The following is a 20,764-nucleotide window of genomic DNA, read 5'->3' as shown; positions in this document are numbered from 1 at the left end:
CTAACAGCAATCCCTCGCCTAACAGCAGTCCCTCATCTAACAGCAGTCCCTCGCCTGACAGCAGTCCCTCACGTAACTGCAGTTCCTAGCCTAACTGCAGTCCCTCGCCTAACTGCAGTCCCTCGCCTAACAGCAGTCCCTCACCTAACTGCAGTCCCTTGCCTAACAGCAGTCCCTCGCCTAAGAGCATTCCCTCGCCTAAGAGCAGTCCCTTGCCTAACTGCAGTCCCTCGCCTAACGTCAGTCCCTCGACGAACAGCAGTCCATCGCCTAACAGCAGTCCCTCATCTAACAGCAGTCCCTCGCCTAACAGCAGCCCCTCGCCTAACTGCAGTCCCTCATCTAACAGCAGTCCCTCGCCTAACAGCAGTCCGTCGCCTAACAGCAGTCCCTCGCCTAACTGCAGTCCCTCGCCTAACGTCAGTCCCTCGCCTAACAGCAGTCCCTCGCCAAACAGCAGTCCCTCATCTAACAGCAGTCCCTCGCCTAACAGCAGTGCCTCGCCTAACAGCAGACCCTCACCTAACTGCAGTTCCTAGTCTAACTGCAGTCCCTCGCCTAAATGCAGTCCCTCGCCTAACAGCAGTCCCTCGCCTAACAGCAGTCCCTCGCCTAACAGCAGTCCCTTGCCTAAGAGCAGTCCCTCGCCTAAGAGCAGTCCCTCGCCTAACTGCAGTCCCTCGCCTAATTTCAGTCCCTCGACGAACAGCAGTCCCTCGCCTAACAGCAGTCCCTCATCTAACAGCAGTCCCTCGCCTAACAGCAGCCCCTCGCCTAACTGCAGTCCCTCATCTAACAGCAGTCCCTCGCCTAACAGCAGTCCCTCACCTAACAGTAGTCCCTCACCTAACTGCAGTCCCTAGCCTAACTGCAGTCCCTCGCCTAACTGCAGTCCCTCGCCTAACAGCAGTCCCTCACCTAACTGCAGTCCCTCGCCTAACTGCAGTTCCTAGCCTAACTACAGTCCCTCACCTAAGAGCAGTCCCTCGCCTAACTGCAGTCCCTCGCCTAACTGCAGTCCCTCGCCTAACAGCAGTCCCTCGCCTCAGAGCAGTCCCTAGCCTAAGAGCAGTCCCTTGCCTAACTGCAGTCCCTCGCCTAACGTCAGTCCCTCGACGAACAGCAGTTCCTCGCCTAACAGCAGTCCCTCATCTAACAGCAGTCCCTCGCCTAACAGCAGCCCTTCGCCTAACTGCAGTCCCTCATCTAACAGCAGTCCCTCGCCTAAGAGCAGTCCATCGCCTAACAGCAGTCCCTCGTCTAACAGCAGTCCCTCATCTAACAGCAGTCCCTCGCCTAACTGCAGTCCCTCATCTAACAGCAGTCCCTCGCCTAACAGCAGTGCCTCGCCTAACAGCAGACCCTCACCTAACTGCAGTTCCTAGTCTAACTGCAGTCCCTCGCCTAAATGCAGTCCCTCGCCTAACAGCAGTCCCTCGCCTAACAGCAGTCCCTCGCCTAACAGCAGTACCTCGCCTAAGAGCAGTCCCTCGCCTAAGAGCAGTCCCTCGCCTAACTGCAGTCCCTCGCCTAAAGTCAGTCCCTCGACGAACAGCAGTCCCTCGCCTAACAGCAGTCCCTCATCTAACAGCAGTCCCTCGCCTAACAGCAGCTCCTCGCCTAACTGCAGTCCCTCATCTAACAGCAGTCCCTCGCCTAACTGCAGTCCCTCGCCTAACAGCAGTCCCTCACCTAACTGCAGTCCCTCGCCTAACTGCAGTTCCTAGCCTAACTACAGTCCCTCACCTAAGAGCAGTCCCTCGCCTAACTACAGTCCCTCACCTAATTGCAGTCCCTCGCCTAACAGCAGTCCCTCGCCTAACTGCAGTCCCTCGCCTAACAGTAGTACCTCGCCTAACTGCAGTCCCTCACCTAATTGCAGTCCCTCACCTAACTGCAGTCCCTTGCCTAACAGCAGACCCTCACCTATCTGTAGTCCCTCGCCTAACAGCAGTCCCTCACCTTACAGCAGACCCTCACCTATCTGCAGTCCCTCGCCTAACTGCAGTCCCTCACCTAACAGCAGTCCCTCACCTAACTGCAGTCCCTTGCCTAACAGCAGACCCTCTCCTATCTGCAGTCCCTCACCTAACAGCAGTCCCTCACCTAACAGCAGTCCCTCACCTAACTGCAGTCCCTTGCCTAACAGCAGACCCTCACCTATCTGCAGTCCCTCACCTTACAGCATTCCCTCACCTAACAGCAGTCCCTCACCTAACAGCAGTCCCTCGCCTAAGAGCAGTCCCTCGCCTAACTGCAGTCCCTCACCTAATTGCAGTCTCTCACCTAACAGCAGTCCCTCACCAAACTGCAGTCCCTCGCCTAAGAGCAGTCCCTCGCCTAACTGCAGTCCCTCACCTAATTGCAGTCTCTCACCAACAGCAGTCCCTCACCAAACTGCAGTCCCTCGCCTAACAGCAGTCCCTCGCCTAACTGCAGTCCCTCGCCTAACAGCAGTCCCTCACCTAACTGCAGTCCCTCATCTAACAGCAGTCCCTCACCTAACTGCAGTCCCTTGCCTAACAGCAGACCCTCACCTATCTGTAGTCCTTCATCTAACAGCAGTCCCTCACCTAACAGCAGTCCCTCGCCTAACAGCAGACCCTCACCTATCTGCAGTCCCTCACCTTACAGCATTCCCTCACCTAACTGCAGTCCCTCGCCTAACAGCAGTCCCTCACCTAACAGCTGTCCCTCACCTAACTGCAATCCCTCGCCTAACTGCAGTCCCTCACCTAACGTCAGTCCCTCGCCTAACAGCAATCCCTCGCCTAACAGCAGTCCCTCATCTAACAGCAGTCCCTCGCCTGACAGCAGTCCCTCACCTAACTGCAGTTCCTAGCCTAACTGCAGTCCCTCGCCTAACTGCAGTCCCTCGCCTAACAGCAGTCCCTCACCTAACTGCAGTCCCTCGCCTAACAGCAGTCCCTCGCCTAAGAGCAGTCCCTCGCCTAAGAGCAGTCCCTTGCCTAACTGCAGTCCCTCGCCTAATGTCAGTCCCTCGACGAACAGCAGTCCCTCGCCTAACAGCAGTCCCTCATCTAACAGCAGTCCCTTGCCTAACAGCAGCCCCTCGCCTAACTGCAGTCCCTCATCTAACAGCAGTCCCTCGCCTAACAGCAGTCCGTCGCCTAACAGCAGTCCCTCGCCTAACTGCAGTCCCTCGCCTAACGTCAGTCCCTCGCCAAACAGCAGTCCCTCGCCAAACAGCAGTCCCTCATCTAACAGCAGTCCCTCGCCTAACAGCAGTGCCTCGCCTAACAGCAGACCCTCACCTAACTGCAGTTCCTAGTCTAACTGCAGTCCCTCGCCTAAATGCAGTCCCTCGCCTAACAGCAGTCCCTCGCCTAACAGCAGTCCCTCGCCTAACAGCAGTCCCTTGCCTAAGAGCAGTCCCTCGCCTAAGAGCAGTCCCTCGCCTAACTGCAGTCCCTCGCCTAATTTCAGTCCCTCGACGAACAGCAGTCCCTCGCCTAACAGCAGTCCCTCATCTAACAGCAGTCCCTCGCCTAACAGCAGCCCCTCGCCTAACTGCAGTCCCTCATCTAACAGCAGTCCCTCGCCTAACAGCAGTCCCTCACCTAACAGTAGTCCCTCACCTAACTGCAGTCCCTAGCCTAACTGCAGTCCCTCGCCTAACTGCAGTCCCTCGCCTAACAGCAGTCCCTCACCTAACTGCAGTCCCTCGCCTAACTGCAGTTCCTAGCCTAACTACAGTCCCTCACCTAAGAGCAGTCCCTCGCCTAACTGCAGTCCCTCGCCTAACTGCAGTCCCTCGCCTAACAGCAGTCCCTCGCCTAACAGCAGTCCCTCGCCTCAGAGCAGTCCCTAGCCTAAGAGCAGTCCCTTGCCTAACTGCAATCCCTCGCCTAACGTCAGTCCCTCGACGAACAGCAGTCCCTCGCCTAACAGCAGTCCCTCATCTAACAGCAGTCCCTCGCCTAACAGCAGCCCCTCGCCTAACTGCAGTCCCTCATCTAACAGCAGTCCCTCGCCTAAGAGCAGTCCATCACCTAACAGCAGTCCCTCGTCTAACAGCAGTCCCTCATCTAACAGCAGTCCCTCGCCTAACTGCAGTCCCTCATCTAACAGCAGTCCCTCGCCTAACAGCAGTGCCTCGCCTAACAGCAGACCCTCACCTAACTGCATTTCCTAGTCTAACTGCAGTCCCTCGCCTAAATGTAGTCCCTCGCCTAACAGCAGTCCCTCGCCTAACAGCAGTCCCTCGCCTAACAGCAGTACCTCGCCTAAGAGCAGTCCCTCGCCTAACTGCAGTCCCTCGCCTAACGTCAGTCCCTCGACGAACAGCAGTCCCTCGCCTAACAGCAGTCCCTCATCTAACAGCAGTCCCTCGCCTAACAGCAGCTCCTCGCCTAACTGCAGTCCCTCATCTAACAGCAGTCCCTCGCCTAACTGCAGTCCCTTGCCTAACAGCAGTCCCTCACCTAACTGCAGTCCCTCGCCTAACTGCAGTTCCTAGCCTAACAGCAGTCCCTCGCCTAACTGCAGTCCCTCGCCTAACAGTAGTCCCTCGCCTAACTGCAGTCCCTCACCTAATTGCAGTCCCTCACCTAACTGCAGTCCCTTGCCTAACAGCAGACCCTCACCTATCTGTAGTCCCTCGCCTAACAGCAGTCCCTCACCTTACAGCAGACCCTCACCTATCTGCAGTCCCTCGCCTAACTGCAGTCCCTCACCTAACAGCAGTCCCTCACCTAACTGCAGTCCCTTGCCTAACAGCAGACCCTCACCTATCTGCAGTCCCTCACCTAACAGCAGTCCCTCACCTAACAGCAGTCCCTCACCTAACTGCAGTCCGTCGCCTAAGAGCAGTCCCTCGCCTAACTGCAGTCCCTCACCTAATTGCAGTCTCTCACCTAACAGCAGTCCCTCACCAAACTGCAGTCCCTCGCCTAACAGCAGTCCCTCGCCTAACTGCAGTCCCTGGCCTAACAGCAGTCCCTCACCTAACTGCAGTCCCTCATCTAACAGCAGTCCCTCACCTAACTGCAGTCCCTTGCCTAACAGCAGACCCTCACCTATCTGTAGTCCTTCATCTAACAGCAGTCCCTCACCTAACAGCAGTCCCTCGCCTAACAGCAGACCCTCACCTATCTGCAGTCCCTCACCTTACAGCATTCCCTCACCTAACTGCAGTCCCTCGCCTAACATCAGTCCCTCACCTAACTGCAGTCCCTAGCCTAACTGCAGTCCCTCACCTAATTGCAGTCCCTCGCCTAACAGCAGTCCCTCACCTTACAGCAGACCCTCACCTATCTGCAGTCCCTCGCCTAACTGCAGTCCCTCACCTAACAGCAGTCCCTCACCTAACTGCAGTCCCTTGCCTAACAGCAGACCCTCACCTATCTGCAGTCCCTCACCTAACAGCTGTCCCTCACCTAACAGCAGTCCCTCACCTAACTGCAGTCCCTCGCCTAACCGCAGACCCTCACCTATCTGCAGTCCCTCACCTTACAGCATTCCCTCACCTAACAGCAGTCCCTCATCTAACAGCAGTCCCTCACCTAACAGCAGACCCTCACCTATCTGCAGTCCCTCACCTAACAGCAGTCCCTCCCCTAACAGCAGTCCCTCACCTAACTGCAGTCCCTTGCCTAACAGCAGACCCTCACCTATCGGCAGTCCCTCACCTTACAGCAGTCCCTCACCTTACAGCATTCCCTCACCTAACAGCAGTCCCTCACCTAACAGCAGTCCCTCGCCTAAGAGCAGTCCCTCGCCTAACTGCAGTCCCTCGCCTAACTGCAGTCCCTCACCTAATTGCAGTCTCTCACCTAACAGCAGTCCCTCACCAAACTGCAGTCCCTCGCCTAACAGCAGTCCCTCGCCTAACTGCAGTCCCTCGCCTAACAGCAGTCCCTCACCTAACTGCAGTCCCTCATCTAACAGCAGTCCCTCACCTAACTGCAGTCCCTTGCCTAACAGCAGACCCTCACCTATCTGTAGTCCTTCATCTAACAGCAGTCCCTCACCTAACAGCAGTCCCTCGCCTAACAGCAGACCCTCACCTATCTGCAGTCCCTCACCTTACAGCATTCCCTCACCTAACTGCAGTCCCTCGCCTAACATCAGTCCCTCACCTAACTGCAGTCCCTAGCCTAACTGCAGTCCCTCACCTAATTGCAGTCCCTCGCCTAACAGCAGTCCCTCACCTTACAGCAGACCCTCACCTATCTGCAGTCCCTCGCCTAACTGCAGTCCCTCACCTAACAGCAGTCCCTCACCTAACTGCAGTCCCTTGCCTAACAGCAGACCCTCACCTATCTGCAGTCCCTCACCTAACAGCTGTCCCTCACCTAACAGCAGTCCCTCACCTAACTGCAGTCCCTTGCCTAACCGCAGACCCTCACCTATCTGCAGTCCCTCACCTTACAGCATTCCCTCACCTAACAGCAGTCCCTCATCTAACAGCAGTCCCTCACCTAACAGCAGACCCTCACCTATCTGCAGTCCCTCACCTAACAGCAGACCCTCACCTATCTGCAGTCCCTCACCTATATGCAGTCCCTCACCTAACAGCAGTCCCACTATTATAAGCTTACTAATGTTTTCTTTGATGCAGATATAGGAGAGCAGTCCAAGCTGATTCCTATGTCGACAATTGAGATTGATACACTTTGCATTTGGGGATAATAATGGAAGAGAGACCTGAAGAGGTTTTGTATTTTATTTCTTGAAGCAAATTATTAGAACATCTGTATTTTGCAATGTTCATGATGACACATACAGTTCACCTTGAATGCATGGTTGGCTTTAAGTAAATTTGACTGTTAATAACTATAGGAGGGACAAGACTGTGAGTTTGTACATTTGGGATCTCAAACAATGAGCATCACTATTTTGTATTAGAGGAAATGAGAAAAGCAGAGAGGGGGTTGCCATTGGCTGTAGAATGTAGAACTGGATTGGAACAGAACTCGACATCAGACTAATGAAGAACAGATGTTTTCTAGCATTGGCGTCACTCTTCCTACTCCACCTTACGACAGGTCAGTAGAGGTGCCTGGGTAAAATCACTGAGGAAGCCAAGCCAGTAAAAAAGCAACCTATGTCGTGATATTTGGGTTGTTTGCTCTATAACCCATAAATTCATACACCATAGTGATATACAATAAGGCTGTGACAACAAAAAGACAACAGTCACAGTGGTGAAATAAATTAAACTACACATTGTTTCATCACAAAACCAGAGAGCAGCATCTGTCCGGTGAAGTCCACAAAGCAAATATTGCATGTAGCAAACAGTTATATAACCTGCAGCATAGTCAAGCAAGTGAATGTTTTTGACAGTTTACTAAATCAACAACTACTGATTAAGAACCACGGAGTTACCACAAGTCAACACAAAGACAACAGGACCACTGCCTCTGTTATTCCACCACCATTTACACTGAAGCATTTAAACGTCATCAAATCAACAATCATATGCTTAGTTTAAATCACTGAAAACAAACATAAAGATACCAAAACTATTTAGTCCAATCAATGGCGATAAATATCATGTGGCTGTCCATGCGACTAATTTGTGTGTGTGTGTGTGTGTGTGTGTGTGTGTGTGTGTGTGTGTGTGTGTGTGTGTGTGTGTGTGTGTGTGTGTGTGTGTGTGTGTGTGTGTGTGTATGTGTGTGTGTGTAAAACAACATGTTGACTCACCCTAGACTAGTTGAACGCCAATGCCATCCTCCTCTCTTTCATGTTGGCAAAAGGGTCTATGGCTCTGTCATACATTATTACACTTTTAGTTTTTGTTGTCATAGGCTAGCAAGCATTTTAGTTAGTTAGCCTAACTTCTTAGCATGTGCAACTGTAACAGTGTAGGTTCCGTCCCTCTCTTCACCCCAACCTGGGCTGGAACCAGGGACCCTTGCACACATCAACAACTGACACCCACGAAGCATCGTTACCCATCGCGCCACAAAAGCCGCGGCCCTTGCAACGCAAGGGGAAACCCTACTTCAAGTCTCAGAGCGAGTGACGTCACTGATTGAAATGCTATTAGCGCGCACCACCGCTAACTAACTAGCCATTTCACATCGGTTACACAACAATGAACCAGCTAAGGTAGCCAGCTAGCTAGCTAACGTGAATCTACTAGGGTACATCTTGGCTACATATTGAACTTGATTAATTTCAGGCCAGTGGCACAACATATACATTTATGGTTAGATCAGAATCACCGTCATAATCATTGGCCTGTACAGAGAATTAAGTCAAACCACAAGTCCAAATCCATATCTCCCTCCATGGTTTAGGAAAAGGTCGATTTTTTGCAATCTAGCTACCGCAGGACATCAACACAAGCAGACCAGAAACAGGCACATTTTTGGGAAAATTAAGTTTTGCTTTGAAAGTTGTTTGATTGGCCTGAAGCCAAATCCAAACCGGCCTCCCTCGGGAGGCGTTTTGCTGAACCAGGACAACCCACAGTTGAGCTATTTTAAAGAAGAAAAAAATTTTATCAAGGGAAGCCAAATGCAGTGGTGTAAAGTAAAGTAAAAATACTTTAAAGTACTACTTAAGTAGTTTTGGGAGGTATCTGTACTTTACTTTACTATTTATATTTTGGCAACTTTTACTTTTACTTCACTACATTCCTAAAGAAAATAATGTACTTTTTACTCCATACATTTTCCCTGACACCCAAAAGTAAATTTTTACAGGAAAATGGTCAAATTCACACAAGAGAACATCCCTGGTCATCCCATGCCTCTGATCTGGTGGACTCAATAAACACAAGTGCTTTGTTTGTAAATTATGTCTGAGTGTGCCACTGGCTATCCATCAATACATGTTTTTATTGTTTCGTCTGATTTGCTTAATATAAGGAAATTGAAATGACTTTTACTTTTGATACTTAAGTACATTTTATTAATTCGATGTATTTTTGATACTTAAGCATATTTAAAACCAAATACGTTTAGACGTTTACTCAAGTAGTATTTAACTGGGTGACTTTCACTTTTACTTGAGTCATTTTCTATTAAGGAATCTTTACTTTTACTCAAGTATGACAATTGAGTACTTTTTCCACCACTGGCCAAATGCTTGCTGGCATCAATCAATCAAATGCTACGGCGGACAGGGGAAAAAATCTGATATCAACTTTGGAGGGGCCAATTACATGAAATTTTCTCAAGAGCAATTCCTGAGGGGGACACCAAAAGTAGTGCTGTAACACATAGCCTTCATTGTAATATTGTAAATGTATATTGAGGAACCAAAGAAATAAGGTGTTTGCCGTACTCCTAACTACCGGTACCCAAAACAACACAACTAATCACAACAGCAATACCATTGCCTTTAACAAATCTTAGTTCAGTCACCAGTTTAAGTTGAGAGTGGGGGTATCCATGGCATTTTCCAATTATGTTCCTATTTTACAAGTCAAATTTTTTTGGAACCTTTCATAATGTTGCCAAACAAAGACTCAACAAACTTACCTGAGACTCCCTGCCAGTCTGTCCCTGCATATCTGTCCCCAACTCTGCTGTCTGTGTGCCATCTGTTGCCTGCTCTGCCTAATGACATCATTGTGAAACATTTCCATTAGAATTTCATTTCTTTCTTATGAACATTTTATCAAGTAGTCTTTAAGATATTAGGCTACTAGGGTTCTTACTTTGCGTTTTGGTGTACTGAAAAATACTCTGATGTCCATCTTTTATTTTTCTGCCATTTTTCTACCTGGCTGGCTGGCTACACACACACAGTGTGTAGGTCATTTACAGTAGGAGATGGGCTTCTATCATCTTATCTTCTATCATTCTATTTGGGCTTCGATCTAAAATGTAGCTAGCAAATGTGAAACGGATTAAAATGACAAGAGTTGACAGCTGTATGAGTTCACCATTTACACAACATATGCTGCAACCTTTTGTAATTTTAATAGTTTGTTTTACATTGGCTGGCTTCCAACAATAGCTGAATTTGCAAAGCTAGCGAGCACCAATTCCGTTTCAGTGGTGTTTGCTATAATCTTTGCTACCCGGGTTAAATAAAGGTGAAATAAAATAAATAAATAAAAGTTCCCTTGCGACAATTTAGCTTTTGCAACGAGACCATTAAATATATTTAAGACAATGGTAGAAGAGAGTGTAGTTCTGTTCAGTTTGGACTTCAGTTTATCGCTAACCTTATCACAGGGACTTTGAAGCACTAACTTACATCATCTGCATGCTGATCTTGGAATAAATTGACGATAACAAAGATTCCATCTTTGACTACGCCACATAAATGGAATAGGTACTAGCTAGCTTAATAATTAATATTTGCGCGCTAGCTCTGCATATTCAGCTAGTGTGTGTGCGTGATTGACTGGATTAACCTCACGTCAGTTAAGTTCATTGAGTGCCTTTCAGACAGTAGACACGACCCCTCTGTTACCTTGCCAACTAAAGAACTGGCAGTGGATCAAACCATTGTGAGGCAAAGGGTGGGGGGGTTGCAATCTTTTGAAACTTGAAAACGCGCTATTAAGTGTCTATAATCAGCACAATTGCTTTCATTGCGTATTATTAATATTATTTAAATTACATAGTTATGTTTCAGTGATATATTGGGGGGGACAAATCATATTTTTCCCAGGATGGGGGGGTCGTGTCCCCCCCGTCCCCCCCGGGATTTCCGCCTCTACATGTTATATAGTCTTTAGGTCCATACAGCATCAGATACATGGGCTACATATACTGAGACAGAGGGGCCTGTTTCCCTCGCTCCGGTGATTTCTCCAGTGAGATTCAGGCACTTGCGAATTGACCGAAAATTATGAAAACACAGAGAGGAAATACTTTATTTTATCATTTTTATTGGTGAAATATTTGGGAAATACTGGCTCCCCTTGGCATCCATGAATACACCCCACTGCGGCAGGTGCGCAAATATAACATCACAGCAGTGCACAGTTAACCCTGTACACTACTTTGTATTGTATGATTTATATACATTAAAATGTTTTCCCTCGCATTGAACCGTGAGAAAAAATACACTTCTTCAATGACAAGCGAAAAAATAACTATTGTACGGTTTTTTAAATGGAATGTATACACATAACTCTAACACCTTAGGAATGAGCTATGTTGTGCAGTAGCCTATAACACGCAATGTGCTTTATAATGTACAGGAAAATAATCAATATGAATATATAGTCTCCATCGCTGTGCTTGACTTGCAGTTGGTGCTAAGGTGTAATTACGTCATTCTAGGTGGAAACAAAGCCGACTGGGTGCCTTTTTAGCACCACACGCGCGCGCGTGAGAACGCCGACGGCTCGGTTCCAACAGCTACCGCAAATCCGGTCCCGGAGTGAAGGCACAGTCCCATTATTGGAATACAATACAAAATATGATAAAGGAAGGATTTATCCGAACGGGGGTGACTGGGGTTCGAATCGGATCTTTTGGCTGGTTATTTACTACGGTGTCCGACTGGAATGCATATTATGGTGTATGTTTCAATTGACGAATGAATGTTGTGCGTCAACTTCGCATTGCTGCCGCCTTGTTTTGGTGACTTTGAGGAATCTATACCTTTTGAATGCTCACTCGGATGAGAGCAAATGGAATCGTGCGTTAGGTGAGTCTATTTGTCCCTTTGTTGGTTATGTACTGTATGAGCGCGCGCACGCCAGTGAAGAACTCGAATATTAATTTAATTCTCTCTGTTTCGAAGTACTCAGTGGTGAATGTGAGGTTATGCAAATGTGATTGAATTATGACTGTGTGGATATCCATTTCCGTTTGAGGAACGACACTGTTCAGAGTTCTTGATCTGAATCTAGTGGGTATACAATTACAAAAACGTAGCCTAATCAATATAATATAATCAATATCAATATTCCTGAAAAGTATATACATTTAATAGCAGCTGCATGATAATATATATTTTAGAATTAGTTTAATATGAAAACCAATCTTTACTGATCCCTATCTGAAGACTGAAGCCTTCTCCAAACTATTACCACATTTAATTTATATCTTATTCACGATAACACAAATAGACGTGATCATTAGATGAGTTTATTAGTCACATGCACAGGGATAACTATTGCTTTGGGATAATAACATGGGATGTAACACCTTATATTCATGATTATGCAATGTTTGGCTATGTTTTGATTGTGGTATGTGATTGTCCAATAGTCAATATCTCACTCTCTCTCTCTGCTGTGTTCTCTCTCTCTCGCTCTCTCTCGCTCTCCTTCAGGGTCATCCTCCTATCTCTCTCATAAGGGGGACAGGTCTCCCTTGTGTTTGAGACATTCCATTTCAATGGCATCCCCTGTACAGTATACTTAAAGAATAGGAGACTAACGAGGATATCAACATCTAGCTCCATCCCACACCACATGCCATGGATCCCCTACCAGAGTACTCCCTGTTCCTTGTCCGGATCCTGGAGGAACTAGACACTAAACACAGTAGTGTGTCCTACCAGGACCTCTGTAAGTCCCTGTGTGCCCGCTTTGACCTGGTCCACTTGGCCAAGCTACGGAGCCTTCTGTTCTACACAGCCTGCCTGGACCCAGCCTTCCCTGCCACTCTCTTCAAAGACAAGATGAGATGTACTGTTGAGGACCAGCAGTCTAAGAAACTCATGGTGGCAGCGGATATCGTCACTATGTTTAACCTAATCCAAATGAACGGGGGGATCGCCAAAGATAAGTTCCCGATGGCACCACCGAGGCCCAAGTTCCACAAGAACCAGTCGTTTGAGTCATGTAGGTCCGACACTGATGTTTATAAGTACCAGGACTATGAGAAGGGCGGCGGTTATGACCTCATGGATCAACCCTCCAGGGCGGGTCACCACCCCCACCATCGCCCCATGTCCCAAAACAACTCCTCCCACCCCTGCCCACACCCCCATCCCCACTCCGCCAGCTGCAGATCCAACTGCAGCCCGCAGTTTATCCCGACCTCTGACCCTAACTTCTTATTGGGCGTCAACAAGGATCTAAAATGTCGAGCAGCATCGCTAGATAAGCTGCAGCACCTGCCCCAGTACTTGAGCTGCAGTCCTCCCTCGCCGCCCTGTGAGATGCAGAGCACCTACTTTCCCATAGACATTGACAGTGAGTCCACCACAGACCAGGAGTCCCTGCAACACATCAACCACACGGAGCCCTTCTCTGTCCACTCCTGTGTCCAGAAGAGAAACATCTTCAAGGAGGATTTTCACAACCTGCTAGCGTTCTCCCCACAGGTCTGTGTCTCTGGTCTTTAATGATATATTATTTATTTATTTTTATTAAGCGTTTAAAAAAAAAAAAGTTTTACATACCATTCATTATGCAACAATAATTATCCTGATATTTGTTTGGAAGTACTCCCAACAACTTTGAGTTCTAATGTTGTCCCATTACTACACTGAAACAACAATACATGAAAAAATAAACATTGAAGATAAAGTCAGACTGATTTCCATTGCAGCCTCCTCCACTGTTAACCATCTCTTATCAATTATCACTGTTCTCGGTCTAATTTTCACTGCTATATGTGGTCAGCTACTTTCTTTAATGTGCCATGTTTTGAGTTGTTTCTTTCCTACTAAATGGTGCTAGCTGTAAGTATTTGTGCCGTTGTTTGCTAACCTTACCATCTAAATGTCAAAGAAAAGCACAAGACACCTAAAGGAGAAAACAATAGTGATAAAACAGTACCCCCCCACTTCCTGAAGCTGGTCCATAGATCTACAGATGTAGGATCTTAATTTGACCTGCATTGTTGCAGCAAAATAATCCTGCAACAACAGGATTTCAACGTTTAGTCCATAATGTTGCTTGATTAGTGGTTAGGCTATAAGCTGGTCAAAATGAGGGTACATGAAAAGTGGAATACTGTTAATATAACCGTTAGTGCAGGTTTTTCATGAATTTATGTCAATCATGAAGGTCATCTGCATTTCCTCTGGCACAGGAAAAGTCTCATCAACAAAAGAGTGATGAAATGAAGATCCTACATCTGTATAGCCTATGTCACATAGAATGGAAATGTCTCAATGGACATAGCTCTCAGTGAGAATAACCAATCTATAAAACGTATTTCTTTCTAGAAAGGCTTGGTCTGAGCCTAATGTTACATCCAGCACCTTTATGCTTAGTTTGACTCTTTCTTTGTTTGATTTGATAATGCAGGGTGTTTTGACTGATGTGTTAACACAACAGTGTATTAACATGTTGTTATTGTTGTAAAAGTGAACGAGTCTGTAACAATTTCTTTTTTCACTTGTGTAATGACAAAAAATGCTCAAAACAATTACAAAACAATTACCAAATTTCTATGAAACTATTACATTTAGGTTTTAGTCAGTTAACAGATGCTCTTATCAGCGCGACTTAGAGCCAAACAATACAATATTACAATACTGTTACAGTGTCACTACACAGCTTTAAGAGCAACTTAATGAAGTGTTACCCCATTGTCATTATAGGTCATCACCTCAGAGTGCAAGCCAAACATCAGGGCAACTGGAGGCTACCACCGGAGAGAGCTCCACAAACCTGCCACGTTCTTCAACCACAGCTTCGAGCTGCCCTACAGTAACCCCTACTTTGAGCCTACTATGAACTCGCCCATTCAGGAGAAACGGCGAGCGAAGCACGAGAGTCTGGACGACCTTCAAGCGTCTACGTATTTCGGCCCAACGACAGTGACGGAGTCGGTGAACACACGGAGGAGTACGGCTAGGCCGGGGAAGCAGCCAATTTGGCCCGTGAAAAGCCTCAGTCTGAACGCTGAAGAAGGGCCACCGGATTTCGAGAGGTCATTTCTGAACGGGAAACCGCTGAAAGACAACCATCGCCACAATGTAGTGAATAAAGAGAATGAGCAGCACTTCCAGTGCGCCAAAGAGAAAGTGGTGGCCTCCCCTTCAGGGTTCGCAAAGAAAACCAACGGGTTGAAAACAAAGGATATGTCTTCAATGGCGTGCGGTCCCGGGGTGGGTGTCGACAAAAGAGAGGTTGGGAAAAGATTTAAAGAGAAAGGCATCAACAGTACGTCTTTTCAGGGAGGTAACATAGACAGCTCGTCCAGCGTAGGGACACAAACGGAGCAGGCCGAACAGAGGAAGCTAAAAGACTATGCCGCCGCTCATGCAAAATACGGGGAGAGAGAGAGGCACTCGTGCAAACACTCGGAAGAGGACTCTGAGATCATCAGTGATGACATCAGTGACATCTTCCGCTTCCTTGATGACATGAGCGTGTGCGACTCGCTGGGCGTCATCCAATCATCGTGCTACAACAGCATCGGATCTCTCTCTCAGGTGACCATGAAGTCTGACGGCGACAGCTCACCCGAATGCAACACGGTCAAACTGGCCAAGTCCAAGCTGGACTGCCTCTTTCACTCCCTAGAGAACACGGACGACGAGCTCAAATCGAGCGTCTGCAAGCTTGTAATGAGGATTGGTGAGATCGAGAAGAAGCTGGAGTCTCTGTCCGGAGTCCGAGGGGAGATCTCGCAGGTGCTCTCCAAGCTCACCAAACTCGACGAGAAGATTCAGGAACCCGAAACCAACGGGAGACCAAGCGAAAATGCTTTAGCCACCACTTCCACCCCAGATCACCTTCACCCTGACCTCAACCTCTCGCCCCATGTCTTTCAGTGCCACACGACAGGCCACAACATCAAAGTGGACAACGGATCAGTGGAGTGGGGCTGCTCAGACAGTGAGAGTCTGAGGGTCAAGGCAATTAAGAAAAGTATGTTCACGCGGAGGTCGTCACGCTCACTCAATGAGGAGAACAGCGCCACGGAGTCAAAGGTGGCGAGCATCACCAACTCACCACGGGACTGGAGGACGGTGTCGTATACCTCGCACCATGGGGATGAGGGCAAAGACAAGGACAGAGACCGAGAAAGAGACACCAAGGACAGACACAGGAAAGCCAAAGAGGTAAGAAAAATGGTTTACATTTATAACACTTTTCACATTAAACCAACATTAGATACTCTCTTTATATTTTTTTGGCTGTTTTGATGTAATATGAGAGCATATTTTCTACCACAAGAAAGCGTCTTTGGGAGAAAAGCGATATTATAATCCTATGTAGTATTATTATCATTACAGAAACATGACAAGAGTAATCAACGAGGTAAGAACAATGGAATACATTTATATAAGTCCTTTGTAAGTGCTGGACTGCACTGTACGTTGTTCAAGAACAGACAAAGAAAAGTATTCACACCCCTTGAATTTTTCCACCTTTTGTTGCGTTACAAAATGGGGATAAAATTGATTTAATTGTAAAAAAAAAATCAACAATCTACAATAATTTTTTATTTGTTTTTGTAAACTAATATATCTTGATTAGATAGGTGTTCACCCCCCGAGTCAATACAAGTTATTAACAACTTTGGCAGCAATTAAAGTCAGTCAGTGAGTCTTTTGGGGTAAGTCTCTGAGAGCTTTGCGCACCTGGATTGTGCAATATTTGCCCATTATTGTTTACATTTATTTTAAATTTAAAGCACTGTCAAGTTGGTTGTTGATCATTGCTAGACAGACATTTTCAAGTCTTGCCATAGATTTTCATGCAGATTGTCACGGTTGTCGTAGGAATGAGAAGAGGATCAAAGTGCAGCATGTGTGTCGTTCCACATTTTATTTATACTGTGAAACTATGCAATACATAAATATACTGAATGAAAAAACAACAAACCGTGACGCAGAGATGAACACATACACAACTCAAAATTAACTTCTCAGGGCTGCGTGGGACGCTACCGTCCCACCCACGGTTCACACTGTTCAACAGCCAGTGAAAAATCAGAGCGCCAAATTCAAAACACCACAAATGTCATAATTCAAAGTTCTCAAACATACAACTATTTTACAGCTTTTTAAAGATAAACCTCTCCTTAATCCAACCACATTGTCCGATTTCAAAAAGGCTTTACGGTGAATGCATAAAGTTAGATTATGTTAGGACAGTGCCAACACAAGAAAAACCACACAGTGTCACGTCCTGACCAGCAGAGGGTATTGTTGTGTAGTTTTGGTCAGGACGTGGCAGAGTATGTCTGTGTATGTGTGTTCTGGGTGTTGTATTTCTATGTGGGTCTGTGTGGCTCCCGATCAGGGACAGCTGGTGATCGTTGTTCCTGATTGGGAGTCATATAATTAGGAGTATGTTTGTCACTTGGGTTTGTGGGTGGTTGTGCTAACACTGCTAGTCTTTTTGTATGTATAGCCTGTTGGCCTGTCTGAAGTCGTTCGTGTTTATTGTTTTTTCGTGTATTCTTTATTCTTTACATTAAAAGGTGAGTATCCACATCCCGCTTGCATTTTGGTCTGACTCTGACTTCGAGATATCTTCAGATGAAGGAGAAGATTATGACACACAGCCATTTTCCAAGCAGGAGAAGGGTCATAAAAACCATAAATACAGCTAAAATTAAACATTAACCTTTGACGATCTTCATCAGATGACACTCCTAGGACGCAAGGTTACACAATACATGTATGTTTTGTTCGATAAAGTTCATATTTATATCCAAAAAACCCATTTTACATTGGCGCGTGATGTTCAGAAAATATTTTTCCTCAAAAACTGCCGGTGAATCGGCACAACAATTTACAAAAATACTCATCATAAACGTTGAGTACAATATTAAACTGTTATTCAAAGAATTATAGATAAACATCTCCTGAATGCAACCGCTGTGACAGATTTCAATAAAGCTTCACGGGGAAAGCACACTTTGCAATAATCTGAGTACAGCGCTCAGAAAAATACAACAGGCAATACAGATACCCGCCATTTTGGAGTCATCTAAAATCATAAATAGCATTATAAATATTCACTTACCTTTGATCTTCATCAGAATGCACTTCCAGGTCCACAATAAATGTTGTTTTGTTCGATAAAGTCCATAATTTATGTCCAAATACCTCCTTGTTTGCGCGTTCAGTAAGCTACTCCAAATGTAGGAAGCTCGCCCAAAATTTCACGATGAAAAGTCAAAAAAAGTTATATTTACGTTAGTTGAAACATGTCAAACGTTGTATAGCATCAATCTTTAGGGCCTTTTTAACATAAAACTTCAATAATATTCCAACCGGACGATTCCAATGTCTTGAAAAACGTTATGGAACACAGCTACCTCATCACGTGAACGCGCGCCACAAAACTCATGTCATTTTCTGAGTCACCAACTTCCCGGCCTTCTTGTTTGCTCTGTGTTCACCGCAAAAGCCTGAAACTAGGTTCTAAAGACTGTTGACATGTAGTGGAAGCCTTAGGAAGTGCAAAATGAACCCTAAGTCACTGTGTGTTAGATAGGCAATGACTTGAAAAGACTACAAGCATCAGATTTCCCACTTCCTGGTTGGATTCTTCTCAGGTTTTTGCCTGCCATATGAGTTCTGTTATACTCACAGACATCATTCAAAAAGTTTTAGAATATTCATAGTGTTTTCTATCCAAATCTACTAATAATATGCAAATATTTGACTCTGGGCCCGAGTATTAGGCAGTTTACTCTGGGCACGAAAATACTGCCCCCTATACCTCGACAGGTTAATCACCCACAAAACCCAGGTGGAAAAACCCCTACTTAAGTACGATCTCCAATTAGAGACAACGAGGACCAGCTGCCTCTAATTGGAGATCATCCCAAACAAAACCCAACATAGAAATACAAAACTAGAACTTCAACATAGAAACATAGAAAAAACACCCCCTGTCACGCCCTGACCTACTCTTACTATGGTCAGGACGTGACACAGATTTAAGTCATAACTGTAAGTAGGCCACTCAGGAACATCCAATGTCGTCTTGGTAGTGTAGATTTGGCCTTGTCTTGGAAGTTTAGATTTGGCCTTCTATTTTTTGGGTTATTGTCCTGCTGAAAGGTGAATTTGTCTCTGTGTCTGTTGGAAAGCAGACTGAGCCAGGTTTTCCTCTAGGATTTTGCCTGTGCTTAGCTACATTTTGTTTATTTTTATGCTGAAAAACTCCCCAGTCCTTGCTGACGACAAGCACACCCATAACATGATGCAGCCACCACCATGCTTGAAAATATGGAAAGTGGTACCCAGTGATGTGTTATGTTGGATTTGCCCCAAATATAACATTTCATATTCAGGACAAAAAGTTAATTATTTTGACACATTCTTTGCAGTATTACTTTGAAAACAAGATGCATGCTTTGGAATATGTTTTTATTCTGTACAGGCTTCCTTCATTTCACTCTGTCATTTTGGTTAGTATTTTGGAGTAACTACAATGTTGTTGATCCATCCTCAGTTTTCTCCTATCACAGCCATTAAACTCTGTAACTGTTTTAAAATCACCATTAGCCTCAAGGTGAAATCCCTGAGTGGTTTTATTTCTCTCTGGCAACTCAGTTTGGAAGGACGTCTGTATCTTTGTATTGATACACTATCCAAAGCCGAATGAACAGCTTTACCATGCGCAAAGGATATTCAGTGTCTGCTTTATTATTTTTACCAATCTACCAATCAGTGCCCTTCTTTGTGAGGCATTGGAAAATGGGGTAGTCATTCACAAATCAAGTTAAGTGTGAGTCCATGCAACTTATTATGAGATTTGTTAAGCAAATGTTTACTCCTGAACTTATTTAGGCTTGTCATAACAAAGGTGTTGAATACTTTTTGACTCAAAACATTTCAGCTTTTCATTTTTTATGTGTGTAAAAAAAATTATGAAAACTAAATTCCACTTTGACATTATGAGCAGTGGCGGTTCAAGACCATTTCAACTGGGGGGGCCAAGCTGGGGCCAGTTGTATTGTTAGAGGGGCCAGTTACATTAGACGTTATTGTTGTCATATCGTTTTCTTCACTGCATTGCAGGCATTAGCAGGCAAAAGACCATGTTCATAATCATCATCGTTGCCACTGTCTAACGGATGTACAAAAAGAACGATAGCAAAAATATGTTATGTAAAAATTATTTCATACTCCACATTTAGGGGGGCCACAAGGGGGTCCAATATTTTTGTCACAGGGGCACTGCCCCCCCCCCCAGAACCACTAGTGATTATGAGGTATTATGTGTAGATCAGTGACACACAATCTAAATGTAATCAATTTTATATTAAGGCTGTCAGACAACAAAATCTGGAAAACGTCAAGGGGTGTGAATACGTTCTGAAGGATCTGTTAGTCGTTTAGCAGACGCTCTTATCCAGAGCCACTTACAGTAAATGAGTGCCAGTGGAGGCTGCTGAGGGGAGGATGGCCCATAATAACTACCCTTAACTACACCAGTGGAGGCTGCTGAGGAGAGGATGGCTCATAATAACTACCCTTAACTACACCAGTGGAGGATGCTGAGGAGAGGATGGCTCATAATAACTACCCTTAACTACACCAGTGGAGGCTGCTGAGGAGAGGACGGCTCATAATAACTACCCTTAACTACACCAGTGGAGGCTGCTGAGGAGAGGACGGCTCATAATAACTACCCTTAACTACACCAGTGGAGGCTGCTGAGGAGAGGACGGCTCATAATAACTACCCTTAACTACACTAGTGGAGGCTGCTGAGGAGAGGACGGCTCATAATAACTACCCTTAACTACACCAGTGGAGGCTGCTGAGGAGAGGACGGCTCATAATAACTACCCTTAACTACACCAGTGGAGGCTGCTGAGGAGAGGACGGCTCATAATAACTACCCTTAACTACACCAGTGGAGGATGCTGAGGAGAGGACGGCTCATAATAACTACCCTTAACTACACCAGTGGAGGCTGCTGAGGAGAGGACGGCTCA

The 20,764-nt window shown here is 46.1% G+C and overlaps 1 protein-coding gene across 1 annotated transcript in view; it reads left to right on the top strand.

The window, feature by feature from the left end:
- The first annotated feature begins 11,012 nt into the window (after positions 1 to 11,012).
- Positions 11,013 to 20,764, top strand: part of minar1 (membrane integral NOTCH2 associated receptor 1) — a 39,497-nt gene continuing 29,745 nt past the window's right edge. Inside the window, exons 1-3 of the mRNA XM_014127537.2 lie at positions 11,013 to 11,592; positions 12,223 to 13,221; positions 14,449 to 15,918. Of these exons, the coding sequence (XP_013983012.1) occupies positions 12,370 to 13,221; positions 14,449 to 15,918 (2,322 nt within the window). The 5' untranslated portion in view covers positions 11,013 to 11,592; positions 12,223 to 12,369. The remainder of the gene's footprint in view (positions 11,593 to 12,222; positions 13,222 to 14,448; positions 15,919 to 20,764) is intronic.

The sequence above is a fragment of the Salmo salar genome, chromosome ssa11 (assembly GCF_905237065.1).
Source record: "Salmo salar chromosome ssa11, Ssal_v3.1, whole genome shotgun sequence".
NCBI lineage: Eukaryota > Metazoa > Chordata > Actinopteri > Salmoniformes > Salmonidae > Salmo > Salmo salar.
Note: the sequence above shows the minus strand (reverse complement) of the source record. Positions and strands in the feature narration are given on the sequence as shown.